The sequence below is a fragment of the Giraffa tippelskirchi genome, chromosome 8 (assembly GCF_054371585.1).
Source record: "Giraffa tippelskirchi isolate mGirTip1 chromosome 8, T2T-mGirTip1v1.2.pri, whole genome shotgun sequence".
NCBI lineage: Eukaryota > Metazoa > Chordata > Mammalia > Artiodactyla > Giraffidae > Giraffa > Giraffa tippelskirchi.
The window spans coordinates 8352740-8371287 of NC_137282.1; the positions used below are offsets into that span (position 1 = coordinate 8352740).

Here is an 18548-nt window from a genome sequence, read left to right on the forward strand (position 1 = left end):
CTGAATCCTTTTAAAGAAAATAAGAATTTTTTTTTTTAAAGATCCATTATGAAGCAATCACCCTTTCCTTTTGCCCCCTTCCTTTAGTTGATGCTTTTGGCATTTTCAAATTTGTATGTATTGAGTCTTCTTAAAGCCAGGCCCACAATTACAGAAAATTTCACTGGAGGGGGAAAAAAAAAGGCTACACTTATGCTTCTCAGGGTGTGTTTTTAAATACCAAACAGAAGGGCAGGAGGGAAAAAAATTACACGCCTTCTGGTGCCAAAAGGAGATTAAGAAATGAAAGGCCTTTTGCAGTTGGATTGAGAAGAAGCTACTGGGGGAGAAACAGTCCACTAACAACTGAGCAAAGCCTGGCGCTCCCCACGAGAGCGCGCGGCCGGGACGGCGAGGCCACGAGAGCGCGCGACCGGGACGGCCAGGCCACGAGAGCGCGCGGCCGGGACCGCGAGGCCACGAGAGCGCGCGACCGGGACGGCCAGGCCACGAGAGCGCGCGATCCGGACGGCCAGGCCACGAGAGCGCGCGGCCGGGACGGCGAGGCCACGAGAGCGCGCGGCCGGGACGGCCAGGCCGTTTCCCAAGCTCGTTACGCTGTCTTCAATAAAAGTACTCAGTGAAAGAAATATGAGCACCAGGGTGTTCTGGAGCCCTTTTAGAAATAGTTGTGGCTTTAATGAATTCATTAAACACATATGCCTTATATATGTGAGTGACGCCATATTAGTGGAGGGTCTGCTGGGTCCCGGGCTCAGTGAGAGGCACTGGGACTAACGCACTGACCATCACAGACCCAACCCTGCCCTCGTGGGGCTGACATTCAAGTGGGAAGACACGAGAGACAAAATGCAGAAGCGACACTCACAGTGTGACAGATAGCGCCGAGAGCGGAGGAGCGAGATAAACACAGGAAAGGGAGGGAGGAAGAGAATGGGGCTGAGGGGATGAGGCTTCAGGGAACATGATCAGGAAGCGTTTCATAAGCTTGAGGTGTGTCTCCGCGCCCCCCACCCCCAATCCGTCCTGACTTGCCAGCACTTCTGCGTGTGACTGTATTTGGACACTAGGTCTTTAAAGAGTTGGTTAAGTCAAAATGAGATCGAGGGTGGGCCCTGATCCAGGATGGCTGGTGTCCTTGTAGGAAGAAGAGAAGACGGGGACACAGATGCACACGAGGAAGTTCATGCGGGGAAACGGGAAGAAGACGACCATCTCCGAGCCCAGGAGGGAAGCCTCGGAGGAAACCCGCCCGGCCAACAACTTGGGCTCAGACTTATAGCCTCCAGATCCACAAGAGAGCCCATTGCTGTCCCTCAAGCCACTCAACACGTGGGACTTTGTTACGGGAGCCTTGGCAAACCCATACGAAGACCTCACCGTGAAGGAAACTTTTGAGCGGTGGTCAGAAGAAAGCGAGGACTGAACCAGCAGGGGCTGTGAAAGGTGAGGTGTCTGGGCAGGTGCAAGGGCCCTGAGGCAGCAGTGCAGCCTGTGGGGCCGGAACAGCACAGCGGGAGAGGATGCACGGGTAACAGGGTGTCTGGGAGGTGAGGTGGGGGAGGCTCTGGCTTTTACTCTGAGCTGAGAAACTGCTGGAGGGCTTTGAGCAGAGATGTGAGACACGGTCTGACCTACATTTTACCGGAAGCATCCCAGCTGCTTGCCGTGTGACTTACAAACATATGTCGGGTAGACCAGCGAGTACGCAGGGGGACCAGTTAGGAGGCTGGTCAGGGTCTCCGATGAGAAATGTTGGCTTCCATGAGGGTGGGTGGGGGTGGCGTGATAAAACGTGGTTGGATTCTGGTTGTGTTTTGAAGGCAGAGTTGGTAGGATCGGCTGACAAATCTGGTGTACACAGAGATGGAAAGAGAAGGGTCGAGAGCCCTGCATCAACTGACTCACTGGAGGGAGGCAGCCGCCAGCACCTGGGATGGCAGCGAGCGGGGGACCACCAGGGGCTCCGTGTTGGGCGTGTTGGAACCTCTGGCCTGAGACTGGCTGCTGGAAATCCAGATGGAGACCGCCGGCCCTCCGGGAGTGGGGGTGGCCTGAAGGATTGACGTGGGCCTCATTGGCAGATGGAGGTCTCAGCTGAGACCGTGGGTCCAGGGGCAGAGGGGTGTCTGCTGGCAGAGGTCGGAGGATTGGCATGTGGACCAAAGCTGGCTCTGGGGCAGAGGGCGAGGTCAGGAGAGGAGCCAGGGGCAGCCAAGGCCAAGAACTGGGGCAAGGAACACAGAAAAGCTGCAAAGACTTTTAAACTGGGTGTTGTGTGTGTTAGCTGTTCAGTCATGTCTGACTCTTTGCAACCCCATGGACTAGCCCACCAGGCTCCTCTCTCTATGGAATTCTCCAGGCAGGAATACTGGAGTGGGTTGCCATTCCCTTCTCCAGGGGATCTTCCCAACCCAGGGATTGAACCCACGTCTCCTGCATTGCAGGCGGATTCTTTACCGCCTGAGCTACCAGGGAAGCCCTAAATTAGGTAGGGGTCCCGTTTTGAATCTAGAGATTTGACAGGACCATCACTGGCCACGGGCATCTTCCTTCCCTCATCACTGGCCACTAGCAGATGCTTGTTGACATGGCCTGCGTGTTCTGTGCGGGCTCTGGGATGTGGGCATGGGGACCTCTGGTCCAGCTCTGGCAACTGCACCCCCCCAAAATCCTCAGAGCCATCCTTCCTTGGTTCTTTCACTGACTCATCTCCCTCATCCCCCCAGAAACTGCTGGGTCCCCAGGGTTCACCCTTTACTCACCTGGGTCTCTCAGAACCTCAGGGGGTCTCTGCGTCCCCTACTAGCAGATGTCCAGGACATGTAGTGACACAGACAAGCCTCCAGGTCTGGTCCTGGTGATGCCTTTCTCTCCAGGTGGCACTGGGGCTGGTCACCTACCTGTGCTCTGAACCATGTTTCCCATAACCTGTAGCTCAGGGGGTTCTAAGGATGACACGAGACAACAGACATGGTGCCCACCACAGTGCCCGGGGCCCCGCAGGTGGCGGGCTTTGGCTTTGAGGGTGGTGGGGTGAGAGAGAGGGTGGCCCCAAGCAGGTGCAGGGCTGGCTTTCATGACAGCGGTCCTGACCCCTGTGTGAGTGAGACTGATTGATGCCGACCACTCAGGAGCTCAGGAAGTTTGCTTGGTGCCCAGCCGGGTGGACGGGGCAATGGGAGGGAAGAGAAGGGCAGGGGGCCATGAGTGAGTGTGACCACGGGGTTGGGAGGTGTGCAGACACTGTTCTCTGAGGGGCTATAGCAAGGGAGTGTGGCGAGGAGACTGGGAGCCAGGGAGGGAGCCTTGACCATCATCACCCTGAGGGGCCCTTTACTTCCCCGGGCAGCAAACAGGAAGGCAGCTGCTGAGTTTCTCAGTAACAGAGGAAATTGAGTGTCGGGAGTTGAACTGTGTCCCCAGAAAGTGTGGCAGTCCTGATCTCAGCATCTGTGGATGGGACCCTGGGAGTGTCACTCAGCTCTGTGTGTGACATAAGACCATCCCACTCAGAAAAAAGGTCTTTGCTGATGATCAAGTTAACGCGAGGTCATCAGGGTGGGTTCTAATCCGATATAAATGGTGTTTTTATAAAGAAGAGAAATTTGGACACCTAGTCCCCAGATCTGTTAGATGAGCAATTTCTGTGGTTTAAGCTGCCCCGTCCGCAGCCCTAGGAGACACCACGGTGAGTGATTGGATGAGGAGTTTCAGGCTGGAGGCTGGACCCACCAGGGGGCTCACAGCTGGGCAAGGAGCTCTCACAGGGGAACCAGAACAGGGCAGGAGTGAGGAAGAGCCCACAATCGCAGAGAAGAAAATGCCACGACCCGAGGAAATACGAGCAGGAGACCCGCTCAGACGCTGCAGGGAAGAGGAAGATTCTAAAGGCTGAGAAACACTTAGCGGTGTGCACAGCTTCTTTAGCCATCAGAAATGCAAATTGAAACCACAGCAGGCAGGTGCTTCTTGCTCACCGGAAAGGCGGCACTTGGAATCATCCGTGATACCAAGTGTGGGTGAGGGTGTGGAGCCACTGGTGGGAACGTCACTGGTGGGAACACAATTCGGTGTAATCACTTCGGAAAAGTGCTTGTGCCAAACAAAATGCACACATGCCTCATCATCAAACCATTTCACTCCTGGGTCCTCACCCAGCACAGATGTACGTCATTGCTTCTGTCCATGGAAAGGACATATGTGGTTGCTGTGTCCATAGCAGCTTTATTTGCAGCAGGCCCCAGGCAGAAATTGCTCGTGTCCATCAGCATGAGGGGGCCTCTCAGGTGGCTCAATGGTAAAGGGTCTGCCTGCACTGCAGGAGACGCGGGTTCGATCCCTAGGTCAAGAAGATCCCCTGGAGGAGAAAATGGCAACTCATTCCAATATTCTTGCCTGGAGAATTCCATGGACAGAGGAGCCTGGTGGGCTACAGTCCGTGAGGTCGCAAAGAGTCAGACACAATCGGGCAACTGGGCCCAAGCACACATCAGTATGAGGAGGGGTAAATTGTTGTACATTCATACCATGGAACATACTACGTAGGAATGGCAAGGAACCGACTCCTGAGAGATGCACCTCTGGATGGATCTCAGAGGTGCGATGCTGGGTGAAGGGACGCCCGTACAAAAGGGTCTGTGTTGTGTAACTCCATCGAGGTGAAGTTTAAAGCCAGGTCAAGTTATGGAAGGGGATGGAGGTCAGAAGAGTGCTGACCTTAGGGGCAGGCACCGTTAGGGAGCTGCCGTGCTGGAAACGTTCCCCACCTTCATCTGGCTGGCAGTACACAGGTGGACGTGTTGCATTGCTGTGCGAGGGGGAGACAGAGACTAGGGGCCATTGTTGCAAGCCACCCCTCCCTGCTGACTACAAGTTCACACTTGAATAGATCCCCAGGTGATTTGAATGCGAGTTCAAATTTGAGAACAGGTTTCGAAGAAAGACTCTGGTATCTAGTGGGCAGTGGAACTAGGGGTGGAAAGAAGAGGAAACGGGGAGCTCCGTGGGACCCCAGGTTCCCGACTTGAGTGAACAAGTGAATGGTGCTGGTGTGACCTGGGAGCAGGGATGCTGGGAGGGGTGGAGCTGGGTGTGCCCTTCGACGATGCTGCCTCCAAGGCTTGGTCCGCTGCTTGACCCCATCTCAGGAGAGAGATCCAAGCTCTAGTTACAGACCCATTGTCATTGGAGTGGGTAGCCATTCCTTTCTCCAGGGGATCTTCCCCACCCAGGGATCGAACCCTGGTCTCCCGCATTGCAGGCGGATTCTTTACCAGCTGAGCTACAAGGCAAGCCCAGGATCATGGCAGGAGGAGGGCTAAACTGAAAGGGGCCAGGGCGGAGTTCTTACTCCTGAGCCCCGAGAAGAGCTGAGTTAGGAGACAGGAGGGGAAGCAGGCAAGAGCGGGGCAAGACCCGGGAACACGGGGAGACACAGCCGAGCCAGATGCCCCCGGGAGTTACCTTCAGGATGGAGACGCGGCTGTAGGTTCTACGACTCGAGGACAGTGTTCGGGGTGAGGAATGAGCGTGGGAGGCGGTGACTGCGCCTTCGGGCAGCTTGGCGGTGGAGGGAAGAGCCGGTGGTCCTGTGCGCATCGTGGCTGGTGGAGAGGCATTGCGCGGACGTCCACGGAGGCAGGGCTGACTGAAGCTGCATTATCCTAGGAGGAGGGAGGGGCCGAGGTCCAGAGGACAAACCAGAGGAGGAGCGTGGGCCAGGGGGTGGGCATAGACAGGTCCACCTGAGAGGTGAGGACGGTTAACCCGGTGGTTTCTTCTGTGACGTGGAAGACATGGGCACACGTGGATAGTGACAGGGGACGGGGTGGGGGCAGCGCAAGGTGCAGGGGTGCGGACGGGGGGAGCAGGCGGGGCCTCCTCGGGCTCTGGCGCCCAGGGCAAGGTGAGTGAACGCGAATTTGATTCCAGCATTTTCTAAGAATGCAAATGTAATACCTCCTGTTTTCCTGTTTCCTCTGAGTATCTTGGCTTTAGGGCTCTTTTGTCTCTTCAAATTCCACTCTGGAAAAGGCAATGATTAAAATGATAAGTTCCATCATAAGTAAACCTTGGGCAGGAAATGAGGAATCTGGGAGGTCAATCATCTCCTTTGTGATGAGCTCCTGACATTATTTTGGACAAGGATGGGAGAGAAGGGAAAGCCTTCCTCAAATATCGGAAGGGACATCACACAGAAGAAAAGTTTGACCAGTCTCCATGTCGGCAGCTCCAGGGCTGATAAACGCGCTCACGGAGAGGCTGTGGGCGCAGATGGACCCCGAGAATGGACCCTGCAGGCCATCTGGGGAGTGACCTGGCTTGGGAACGGGGGACCAAACAGAGGGATCCAGTGCTCACACTGGTTGGGAAATGGAAAGGCAATTCCTTCGGATTCTAAGAGTCTCTGATTTGGAGCTTTTTCTGGCTCACATCTGACTCGCACACCTGCAGGGGGTGGCCCTGGCTGGGGGGTTGGGACCCACAGTGGGGCAGGACAGCCTCTGTTCTCAGAAGGCTCAGAGCTGCTAGAGACTTCCTGGTTCCTTCTTTGCGAAAAAAGCGATTAAGAGCTCAGGGACAGAGTTGGACAGGCCTTCAAACCCCTCCTCCATCTAGGATGTCAGCCCCAGCATCACAGCAAAAGCATAAACTCTACAGACTGCTATTTGTTCCAACTCTAGGTTTCCTAGGTGGCACTAGTGGTCAAGAACCCACCTGCCAATGCAAGAGACATGAGAGATGCAGGTTGGATCCCTGGGTCAGGAAGATCCCCTGGAGAAGGGCATGCAACCCACTCCAATATTCTCACCTGGAGAATCCTATGGGCAGAGGACCCTGGTGGGCTACAGTCCACAGAGTCGCAAAGAATCTGACATGACTGAAGCGACTTAGCATGTACACATGCAGTAGGTCCCTAAGTTATTCACTCTGTGCCTCAGTTTCCTCGCCTGTAAAATGGTGATGGTGACAATGGCAGCTCCCACTTGGAGCTGTTCTTGGGGTCAAATATGCTCAGAAGAAAGCCTGGCACATTCAGTGTATTTTAGCTATTTATATTATTTAGTGCAGAAGGCAGCTTTTATCTCGGGAAGCTTTATTAATTATTAATAATGTTTCTTTTAAAAACACAAATCGGTCTAGTTGCATAAACTCATAATAACAGAATGAGGTTGGGAATTGGAAATTCTAGGGAAGAAAGCAAAAATATAAAAGTGGATGCCCTGCTTTTCCCTTAACAGCAAAATTAAAAGACTCCACCGAAATCTAGAGTTTACTTGAGTAGTAATTGTCTCTGGGGAGGAGAGAAAAATAGAGGCTTCCAGGGATTATCTCCTACACTGGAGTTTCAACTCAAATCCCATGGCTACTTTCCTGGACATCTGAGTGGACAGCCCGCACTGACCGTGGGTGCAGCAGGACCCGGGGAGCAAGAAGAAAAGGAAAGAAGAGCCCAAGAAGGGTGACGGTCCTACCCCGCCAGCTGGTCAAGAGATGTGGGGTGCCCCCGGCGATGCTGTGCAGAGGGCTGTGGGTTCTGCTCTACAGCTTCAGGGGGTAGGCTGGTCCTCTGGTTGCCTGCCTCCGGACAGTACCACGTGGGTGGAACTCAGGTCATCGCTGTTTCTTCCGCACCTCGGGGCCTGCTGAGTCACCTGCTCACCAGTCATCTGCTGGTTCCCTTTAGGTCAGCCTGGGAGCTAGGGAGCTTGGGTCTGAATTCTGACTCTGAGAATTACATGTATGACCTCAGGGAATTTAGGTCAACACACTTGGTAAAGAATCCTCCTGCAATGCAGGAGATCCAAATTCGATCCCTGGGTCAGGAAGATCGCCTGGAGAAGGAAATGGCAACCCACTTCGGTATTCTTGCCTGGGAAATCCCATGGACAGAGGATCCCAGAGTCCTTAGGGTCACAAAAGAATCAGACATGACTGAGCCACTAAACCACCACCCTGCCTCAGTTTCCTTATGTGGGAAACAGGGATAAGAAGGCTCTTGTCATAAGAAATAAATGGTGCCCAATGAGTATCAGTGCTTTGGGCACAACTAATAAATGTGATTCGTTTTTACTATCATCTATTGACACGGGGAGTGTCTAGAAGGGTTATCCTCTGAACCCCATAGATCAGGGGTCCCCAACCTCTGGGATCTAATGCCTGATGATCTGAGTTGGAGCTGATGTAACCATAATAGAAATAAAGTGCGCAATAAATGTAATACCCTTGAATCATCCCATAGCAACCCCCCACCCCTATACCTGGCCCATGGAAAACTTGTCTTCCACAAAACCAATCCCTGGTGCCAGAAAGGTGGTACACAGATGACCAACACTGTCTGTCCCCTGACCAGGAAGGAGGAATCCCTCCAGTGGCCAAGATAGTTTATGTTATCTTTTTCTCCCATCTTTTCTTCTGCTGACGGAACTCAGCTAGAGCGCCGCAGCCCCTTCATCACCACGCCCACATCCAGGTCACCCTGTTGGAGCAAATGCCTTCAGATGGCTCAATGGCATCTTCTCCTTCTCAGTTTGCAGCCTTCTCAGTACCTAAGATCCAAGGGAACGACCTTATAGGAGCGAGTGAAGTCACTCAGTCGTGTCCAACTCTTTGCGACCCCATAGACTGTAGCCTCCAGGCTCCTCCGTTCATGGGATTTTCCAGGCGAGAGTACCAGAGTGGATTGCCATAACCATCTCCAGGGGATCTTCCCCCCGGCCCAGGGATCGAACCCAGGTCTCCCGCATTGCAGGCAGATGCTTTACCCTCTGAGCCACCAGGGAAGCCCCAATGACCTTATAAGTGACCCCCAGATGTGGACCAGATTTCCATTTTGCCCTCACTGAGGGTATTTGGGGGAACTGAGGAAGGACTTTTGTGCCCACCTCCCACCGTTGATCAGTGTTTCCTCTTTGCATCTCGAGGTTTTTGTTTGTTTTGTTTTTGATCTTTGAAAAGCTCCTGTAAGAATATAGATACAGAGAAATCAGGATTCTGGAGCTAAAAATGACCTTAGACACTAATTTGTCCAACTCACTGCCTTAAGAAACAAAGCCCACTGCAGCACTTTCTGTTTACTGAGTTGTTTCTCCCTGGCCCTCCTGACCACCCTTTAAGGGAGGTATTATCAGTATCTCTCTCTGTCTATAGATGAGCAAATTGAGTGATTTAGTGCAACGTGATGGTTAAGAATATGCATTCTGGAACCACACTGCTCGGGTTCAAATTGTGGCTCCATTGTTGACTAGCTGTGTGACCTTGAGTGCATTAGTATACCCCTCTGTGTCTAGTGCCCCCATCTGAAAAGTGACGCTAACGTCCAGTGCAGCAGAGGGCTGAATGAGGGTCAGCTCGTTTTATTGTTGCAGAGATCCTGCGGGTTCTGTTCCAGACCACCACGGTAAAGCGAGTATGGCAATAAAGTGAGTCATCCGAATTTTTTGGTTTTCCAGTACAAATAAAATGATGTGTACACTCCACTGTGGTCTGTTAAGTGTGCAAAAGCATGACATCTTTAAAACTATGCCTGCCTTAATTAAAAAACATTTTATGGCTACAAAGTGCTAACCAGCATCTGACAATGCAGGGTGGCCACAAACTTTCATGTGGGGGCCCAAGGATAAGAGCAGATGAAACCAAGGAGGGTCTTGGAACGTAGGAACGGAAAAACCAGACCCTTATCCACCTTCCCTCCCATCCCCAATGTTGTAACTATGAATGAATTTCTGGTCCTTCCAACCAGTATAACCTGTCTCCCCTCTTTCCCCATATAGGAACAACTTATTTGCCTTACTCTTCCCCCCAACCCAATATACCTGCCTCATCCAATCAGCACATGACCCGCAGGATCCTTATCCCATTCCTTACACCCAGGGTATAAAAATGAATCAAGGACCCCTGTTCAGCTTCAGCTCTCTCTGACCATCAGGAAGCTGACCCGCTGTGCTGGCAGTGCCTCTCCCCTCCCCACTCTAATAAACTTTATTCTTCTTTTCATTCTGCCTCGTGTCTGGAAATTCTTTTCCAACCCGCGCACGGACCACGACGTTTCATTTTGTAAAAAATGTTGTGTCTGGGAAGTGCAGGAAAGTGAAATGCAATAAAACAAGATAGCCTGTCTTCCTTGAGCCAGTACAGAGTAGACTTGTTGGTTTCTTCAACACACATTTATTGAGTCGCTACGGTGTGCCTGGCATGCAAGCTGCTGACAATACAAGGGTGGGCAAAAGCAGCGTTCCTTCCCTCGTGGACCTTAACGCCTAGCAGGGAAGATGGGCATCGGTGGAAACAGTCATACGTGTGTGCAGTTGTACCACAGCAGGTCCAATGCAGGAGGCACAGCGGGGAAGGTAAGAGTCAGTGGGGCCTCCAGAAGAGCTTCCTTGAAGAAGTGAAGACCACCTTGATGTCTGATGATGAGCTGGAGTTAGGCAGCCTGGGGATGGTGGGGTGTGGTGGGATGTTAGGCAGAGCAGGCTGAGCAGAGGGCAGTGAGGTCCAAGTCCCTGCAGAGGGACAACACTGACCTCTTCAAAGGCTGCGGAGGCTGCAGCCCGGGGTACTAGGGCCAGTCTGAGGAAAGACCAGTCGGTGGGGGGAAGCGTCTGATCCTTCGGAGCCTCATCAAAGATTTTCTTCACCCCCAGAGCAAAAGAAGGATGCTGAGCTGAGATGTGACAACCATCAGATCGGTGTTTTCAGAAGATTCGTGTGACTGCAGTGTTCGGGATGGGTTGTGGGTGACCGAGGGGATGCAGGGATGATGGAAGGAGGTCAGGGGCGGGGCACCGGTGAGTGGGCCTTCCATTGGAGGAAAGGTCTGGGCTGGAGATAAAGTATGTGCCTTGTTGGCAGGGTAATTACAGCCAGGGGCATAAGGGTGCTGGCCTGGGAAGAGAGTCTAGAGTCATCTTGTCCCGTACAGTAACCATGAGTCACCTGCAGCTCTTACGTGACTAAAATGTGCCTCCTCTGAATTTAGATATGCTGAGTATAAAATACACACTGCATTTTGAATTTATTTGAATTTTTGCTTTTATTATACTAATAAAAACAGCACTTCCCTCATGGCTCAGCCGTAAAGAATCCACCTGCCAATTCAGGAGACATGGGTTTGAACCCTGGGTCAGAAAGATCCCCTGGAGAAGGAAATGGCAACCCACTCCAGTATTCTTGCCTGGAGAATCCCATGGACAGAGAAGCCTGGTGGGCTACAGTCCATGGGGTCGCAAGAGTTGGACATGACTTAGTGGCTAAACAACAATAAGAACAGTATAAAACAATGTGAACTAGGTCACTGATACTTTTATATCAGTTGCATGTTGAAATTATAATATTTTGGATATAGTGAATTGAATAAAACATATTATTAAAATGAATTGTACCAATTTCTTTGAACTTTAAAAAAATGTGGCTACTTGAAAAATTAAATTACATGTGGGACTGGGATTAGTGGCTCCTGTCATGTTTTGCATGAACAACGCTGATCCAGGGTGAGAAAGAGAGAGGGTCTAGGACCCAGCCCTGGGAAAGAAGGATATTCAAAGCAAGATTTCAGACAGCACCTAAGCTACCAGCAAGCAGCTGGGTGGAGACCGTTGCCAGGGACATGGAGACCGAATTCTCACTTCCAGGCTCTACTCCGGCTGGTTAGCCTGCCTCAAGCCCTCAGTTTCAGACGGTGGAAAGAAGCAGACTATTTGATCAGAACTTTCCACTAATTCTGAAATACCGTCCTCCACCAATTCCTCTTTAGCTCTACGTAGACCAAGAGCTCCCTCCCACTGGCCGGGCTAGAAGGGGCCTGGGAAAGGCTCCAGACTAAGGGAAGGTGGCTGGCACTGGGTCACGCAGGGAGCTGGGGGATGAGCCGAAGGCCCCTTCCCCTCCGCAGCCTGGGTCTGTGGTCGGTGACCCACACGACCAGGGGTGTGGCTCGTACAGCCGCACACACACAGGCGCAGCACGGGGTGTGAGATGCCAGGAATTGGGGGGAGGACCCCGGAGCCGAGACCTAGATCCACTCCTCTCAAAAGACAACTAAAGGCAAACTTCATCTCGGACGCGTTTCCTATCTGTAATTGGTAAATATGCAAATGAAAGGCCCACATGGTCTGGCCGGGCAAATCAAGCTCTAGGCGAGCGGCTGGGGGAACCGGCGCTTCCGGGGAGCCTGGGCACCGCGCCCCTCCGCGGGCGCCCGGGGCGGAAGGCCCGGCGGGCTCGGAGGGGTGCGTCCCGGCCCCGCGGCCGCCGCCCGGGGGCGCCCCAGGCCCGGACCCGCCGCGCCGCCACCCCCCACCCCCCGGCCCAGGCCAAGCGGGCCTGGCCTCCGCGCCCCGCGATGCGGTCGCTTCCGCCGCCGCTTCCAGGCGCGCTGGTCGGCGGGGCAGCCTGGGCGAGCGGCCCGTGGCCGACTACAGCCTCCCCCGCATCCCCCGGCTCGTCGCGGCGGGGCCCTCCGGCAGCTCCGGGTGGCGCGGCGGCTTTGTTCCCGCGACCCGACGGCGCGGGGGCCCGTGCGTCTGGCGGCGGCGGCGGCGGCGGCGGCGGCACTGCAGTGGCGGAGCCCGGCCGGCCCGCGCGCCTGCAGCCGGGCGCTCGCAATGCGCCAGCGCGGGCGCCGCGTGCGCCGAGCCTCGTCGGGCCGGCGGGGCAGCCCGGGCACCAGCTGCCCCCGCGCCCTCCTGCGTTAACTGCTGGGGTCCGCCCCCTCCCCGCGGCCCGCCGCTCGCCGCAGTAAGAGCCGCCTCCCCGCCCCCGCCCCCCGCGCCGCCGCCGCCGCCGCCGCAGGAGAGGGAGGGGGCCGGAGGGAGGTAGGGAGGGAGGCGGCGGGGCAGAACCCAGAGCCCGTCCCGGGCGCCCGCCAGGAGCTCTGGCCGCGGCGGGAGGCGCCATCCGGGGGCCGCCGGGCAACCGCCGCGCGCCTCACCCTCAGCGCCTCTTGCGGCCGCGTCCCCGCCGACCCGGCCGCAGCCGCCCGGCGCGGGGAGGGCAGCTCTCCATCCCCCCGCCCCGGACCCCCCCACCTCCACGGAGGGCAGACTCCTTTTTTCCTCCCGGGGAGGGTGTCGCCACCTGGATCGCCAAGTGCGAAGGGCCCGGGAGGCGGGAACCCACCGGAGCACCGTGACCGGCCATGGCTCAAGCGGCCAAACAGCTGAAGAAAATCAAAGACATCGAGGCGCAGGCCCTCCAGGAGCAGAAGGAGAAAGAGGAATCCAACAGGAAGCGGAGGAACCGCTCCCGTGACCGAAAGAAGAAGGTAAGGGGTGGGGGGTGGGCGGCGAGCCTGGAGGCGGAGGCCCCCGGAGGTGGCCGCTCGGGGAAGGGGCGCGGCGGAGCCCGGAGAGACGGGGGGCGCGGGGCCCCGCGGCCGGTCAAGGCGATGTTGCCGAGCGCAGGGCGCGCGGGGCAGGAGCGGTGGAGGGAGAAGGCTTCGGTGCGGCCGGAGGAGGACCGGGCAAAGGGCTGGAAGGGCAGAGCGGGAGGCCCGGAGGCTGAGGGCGAGCAGGAGCCCGCCCGCCCGCGGAGACCTTTCAGCACCTTGGACAGACGCCGCGGGCCTGGGGCCGCCGGGAGGAACTTTTCCGCTCCCCGCCCTCCGTGGTAGGCCCAGGATGGGGGGCTGCTCGCCGCCTCTCCGGGGCTTTCCAAGGAAGCCGCTTTGGGAAATGCGGCCCCGGGCTCCGGAGACCGCTCTGCCCGCCGCCTCCCCGGTGACCCACTCTCGGAGGCGCGGAGAGCCTCCTTCCCAGGTCTCTGAATGGTGGGGCCTCTGCTTTTTCCCCACCCTCCTTGAACCCCGGGAAGCACCTTGACTGACCCTGTGGGGCCCCGGGGCAGAACAGCTTAGCCTGGTGGGGGGACGGGTGGGCATTTGGCACCGTCTCCAGTTCGGATCACTCAAGATGAGCAGCGGATGACCAAAGGAACTTCCCTTTGGAAACCGGCCACGGGTGCTGTCCAGCCTGGCCCAGGGGCCTGGTCAGAGAACAGGTCTCCTTTCTGTGTAGGAGTCGGTTGGTGGTGGGGGCGGGGGCTGGTAGTGACAAGACAGCCCCCACAAAGACCCAGACCCCTTAGGGCAATTGCTGTCTGTTCAGAACTCTGGATCTGGGGCCTTCCTACCCCCAACTCAAAGCACCTTTTAATAAAAACACCTTTGGTGAGAAACACCTTCACCTGTGAAGGGAGGGAGTCAGTTGACTGGGCGAGGGCTCCAGTAGGGGTGTTGTGGAGCCCCCCACGGAGAAGGCCAGGCGCCTGTGGATGCGGTTCTTTGGATTGGAGACAGGCCGAAGTTCGGCTCCAGCAGAGCCATTTTAACCTGCGGACGGCGAGGTGGGGCATGGCCTGCAAGCCCATTGCCTGGGAATATGGCCCTTGGGGTTTCAGGACTGAGACTCTGGTCTTGGTTGAGAAGGAAACTTTTTTTTTTTTCTTGAAATTGGTTCCCTCTGAGAAAGAAGTTTGAAGCCTGTGGTTGAGAACAGCGTGGGGACAGGCTGCCTGTGGGTCCTACTCCTCCTCGTACCAGCCAGTCAGCAAGACCCACATCCAGCCAGTTCCTCGAGATGAAATCCAGGAGCAGAGACATTCTCTGACTGCACCCCAAGTGGCCGGTGCGCTAGGCTTTCCTGTACCCCTTCCAAAGGCGGCCCTCCTCCTCCCAGGGATTGCCATCTCATGTGTAAATAGTAGTTGCACCAAGGCACCACCACTTTAGCAGGATCTAAAAAGAAGCCTTCCCCAAACTGACAGGGAACAGGAGTTTGGGTTGGTGCCACTTAGAGAGAACGCTCCATCAGGTCCTTCTGCTGGGTCTGAAATCCTGGAGCCCATCTTGTGAGTCAAGCCGGGGGGAAGTCTGGTTATATCTGACAGTGCTCACCCACTTTCTTGGCATGAATGTAAACTTCTCCTTAGGAAGGCGTGTTCTCTATTTCCATCCCTGCCTCGTGCTTTGGGAGCCAAGTCCATTCTCTCCCAAACTGCTCACTCAATGTTTTTATCCCACTTTTTGCTCCCCAGCCTCTTCCTTGATGCTCCTGAGACTGTAAATATATATATATATATATATATATATATATATTTTGAGGCAGAGTCAAAACAAAACTCTCCCTTTCTTCTCTTCTGAGAATTCTTTCCATTCTCTGTAACTCCCTTCAGTATAACTCTGAATCCCAACTGCCTGCATGACACACATAGAAAAGTAGCAAGTCCAATATTCTTTGTGTTTCTTATTCTGGACATTCTTGGTCAACTTAATCTCCATGTCAAGTCTAGATGATAACATATTCCACACTCCCCCCCCCCCCAAGTTGGGTTATTTTGTTTTACTAGCTGGTCACAGCGTACTGCGTCAGTAAGCATTTGAAAATCTTCCACACAGATTTTCATTATTTTATGCAGTATCCTGGATGCTAGGAGGGATACAGCAATAATAAGGAAATCTGAATTCAAAGTGAAAGCGATGCTGTAGACCCTTCAAGGGATTTTTGGGGTAGAGGGGCACTAAGGTACGAGCTGAGGTGTCGGGGTGCTGCATTTGTGTTTCATAACGCTAGTGAGTTCTTTTTGCCATTGGCCTGGTCTTGTGAGCCATCTCAGAGAGCCGAGTTAAAATTTATAGCAAAAGGCAACGTCGCAAGAAGGTGGAAGGCCCTTGGGGAAAGGTGAGGGAGGCTGAGCACTGCAGAAAGGCTGGTTGGAGAGGGCGGAGGATGTGCGTGCAGAAGCTGGTTGAGCAGGTGGCCGAGGCGGGGGTGGGGGCCCAAGGGAGGGTTCATATAAGGTGAGGTCTTCGTTAGACCCGTTTTTCACCAATGAAGTCATGGTTTGAAGTGAAGTATGTTAAGACCGAGTTGCTGAGGACTCTACCCTGGTCACCCCAGACTCGGGGACACTGTGGAACTACCTTCATCTCAGCACAAAGAAAGAATTCACACATGCAGATAGTCGTTTGATGCCAGTGAACTGGTAATTCAGGAGAGCACGGAGCTCAGCAAGGGCATTCTGGATTTACGGAAAGGGGAGGCGTTTGTCCCACGGGTAACCTACTTATTGGGGCCTGTCGGAGCAGAACCGCAGCGCTCATCGTTTGTAGAAATCATCACGGTTGTAACTTCAGTGGTGGTTGCAGCTTTTACATTTGCTGGTATTGTGTGGGAAGGTGCTGGCTGAGGGGTGCTGTGCAGCGGCTTTGGAGGCTGCTGTTGTGACGTGCTGACTGACACAGATAGAAACCACCTCGACGCAGGGAATTGAGCTCAGACTCTGTAGCTGGAAAAAGGCCTGCATTCTTCTGGGGCTTCATTCAGTTTTCTGCTTGTGCAGCATACGTCCTCATCAGATGCCTGCTGTTGGAGCTGCGGCTTTTTGGGGAAAAAAAAAAAAGATTCAGTATTTATGACGCTGACTTGATAAGTCCCCTGAGTCTGAAGATGGGGATGGAAGTAAATAAATTGCAGGGAGTGTGTCAAGCAGGTATTTGCATTAAGAACGGCAGCTTTCTAAGGCTGAAGAAGTCTTGGGCATAAGGATGTGTGTGCTTTTTCTGCCTTCTTGGAGCTTGAGGTTGAGAGAGGAGGATGAGGAGTTTGGAGAATTCAAGAAAGGGGGAGGGGGGAGTGGGAAGGGGGAGGGAGGTAGACAGAGAGAGAAGGGGGCTGGAATCTCAGTCCTACTTTAAGGGGTGACCCTCAGTCTGCAGCACCTGTAAGTGCCCCAGGGTGGCATTTGCTGAGCTCTCTCCTCGTCTCTTATTCTGTGCACCTCCTTCGTCTTCTGATACTGGTGAAGGAGGGGACCAGGCCCTGTTCACAGCTGTCCATCTGATACCCAGCAGGCATGCCATGGATGTGGGGGTGGGGGTAGGGATGGGTGGGTGAATGAGTGGGGTCTTATGTCTGTCTGCCTAGGTGGTTCTTGGTCATTGCTTGTGTGGTGAACAAGGTGCTGTTGACTATCTTTTGGGGGCACCTGAAGAAAGCCTGACATTTCTTTCATTCCTGATCATTTTGCAAACCACCGAAGCCTTGTAGGCAGGCAGTGGAACCATCTAATTTTTTGGTGCAGTGACTTCTACCACCGACCCTGCAGTTAGTTCCTTGCAGGGTCCCTGCTGCACTAAATGTCAAGTGAGTTTAGCCATTTGGAACAGCAGTGTTTGCACAGGGCCCCAAGGAGTCCAGCTGAGGAGGGTACAGAAAGAAAAAAAAAAAAACGGAAGCCCAGGAACAGAAAGTGGCTGTCTCTACTTAGCTGTACAGGCAGTGTTGTCGGCCCTGCCGGTCTCCGCAGCATCCTCCGGGGCCCTGGGCCTTCCTCACACAGCAGATGAGGCCCTGCTCCTGGACTGCGGAGATGCCTTCCATTGATCCAGTGACTGGAGTCACAGGGAGATTTAGGGGGACCTGCGGGAGACTGTCAGCCCTGCGGCTGTGGCCAGGGCTTGTTCCCAGGAAGAGGGTGGGATGGGGCGGGGAGGTGTGAGTGAATAAGAATGGGATGAAGGGCAGGAGATTAGGCAGGAGGGTCCTGTGAGCCCACATTTCCCACTTGTAAAGGGTCCCAAATGTAAATTTCTGTTGCTATCTCCAAATGAGTCTATCCATTCAACCCAAGAAGAACGCACAGGATTGGAAAGAGGCATGTTCTTCATGCATCCTTAAACCAAGGTCCTGCCGTGAAATCACCGCAGTAGTGTATGTCATGGTATGCCTTGATATTTGTATATGAAATCTCCATTTGGCTTTTGGAAAGCATCATGATTGCATGTTAGCTATTAAGCGCACTCATTTATTTAGTTTTGAGCCTTTAAAATGTACCACGACTTGGGTACCCGCTGCCTTGGTGTCTCTTATTTTAGTACCCAGGGAGCCTCAATACAGAGATGTGGCCTTGCCCAAGCTGAGTGCTGGGAGGCGCTGGCACTAGCTGAAGATGCGACTTGCTCTCTGGCCATCTCCCAATCCAGCCCTCCCTCCCTGCTGCAGGGGTAGTTTTGGTGGGGCCGTTCCCTGGGGGCTACTGTCACCCCCAACCATCCACTAGACCCAGAGAGCAGGGTCTTGTGGGCAAAAAAGGTGTTACACCCTTAGTTGTATCTGGCAGTGTGTGGTTGGCACATCACAGCTGCTGCTCCAAGTAGGTGGAGCGGCAGCTGAAATTCAGAACCTAGAGTCAGGGATCTCCCTGTCAAGGGGACCAGGAGCCAATGCTGGGAGCCTTCTCTTGCTTGCTAGTTCTGCTTATCTCCTCTCAATATGACAGAGTTTTTATTTTCACCTCAGTCTAAGGACTTGCTTGTTTTTATCAAAAGAAGGGAGGAAGAGTTCTTCAGTTCAGCTCAGTCGAGTTAGACACGACTGAGTAACTGAACCACTGAACTGAAGGACTCTTCCTCCCATCTTTCCATAAAAACAAGCAAGCTTTAGTGAGTAGGTACCACGTGCCAGGCAGTTTTCATGTATGTTGGTTCATTCCTGGGCTTTGTCTCCGTAGGGTGAACTCATCAGTCTTTTCTTCCTCCTTCACCATCA

General features: G+C 54.3%; 1 protein-coding gene and 2 long non-coding RNA genes across 4 annotated transcripts in view; 2 read left to right on the forward strand and 1 right to left on the reverse strand.

Annotated features, from left to right (window-relative positions):
* The window catches only part of LOC145516989 (uncharacterized), a 41215-nt gene extending 35424 nt beyond the window's left edge, over positions 1–5791 (reverse strand). The window contains exons 1-2 of the long non-coding RNA XR_014061902.1: positions 5467–5791; positions 4158–4360 (exon numbers count right to left, since the gene is read on the reverse strand). This is a non-coding gene — a long non-coding RNA (uncharacterized LOC145516989). The remainder of the gene's footprint in view (positions 1–4157; positions 4361–5466) is intronic.
* On the forward strand, positions 543–9482 carry LOC145516994 (uncharacterized). Its single transcript, XR_014061908.1, has 3 exons — positions 543–993; positions 1145–1446; positions 7245–9482. It is a non-coding gene; the product is annotated as an uncharacterized LOC145516994 (long non-coding RNA).
* A 3341-nt stretch (positions 9483–12823) lies between these two features.
* ANK1 (ankyrin 1) overlaps positions 12824–18548 on the forward strand; it is a 232830-nt gene continuing 227105 nt past the window's right edge. For both annotated transcript variants that reach the window (XM_081519219.1, XM_081519218.1), the window contains exon 1: positions 12824–13267. In XM_081519219.1, the coding sequence (XP_081375345.1) occupies positions 13142–13267 (126 nt within the window). In that variant the 5' untranslated portion in view covers positions 12824–13141. The remainder of the gene's footprint in view (positions 13268–18548) is intronic.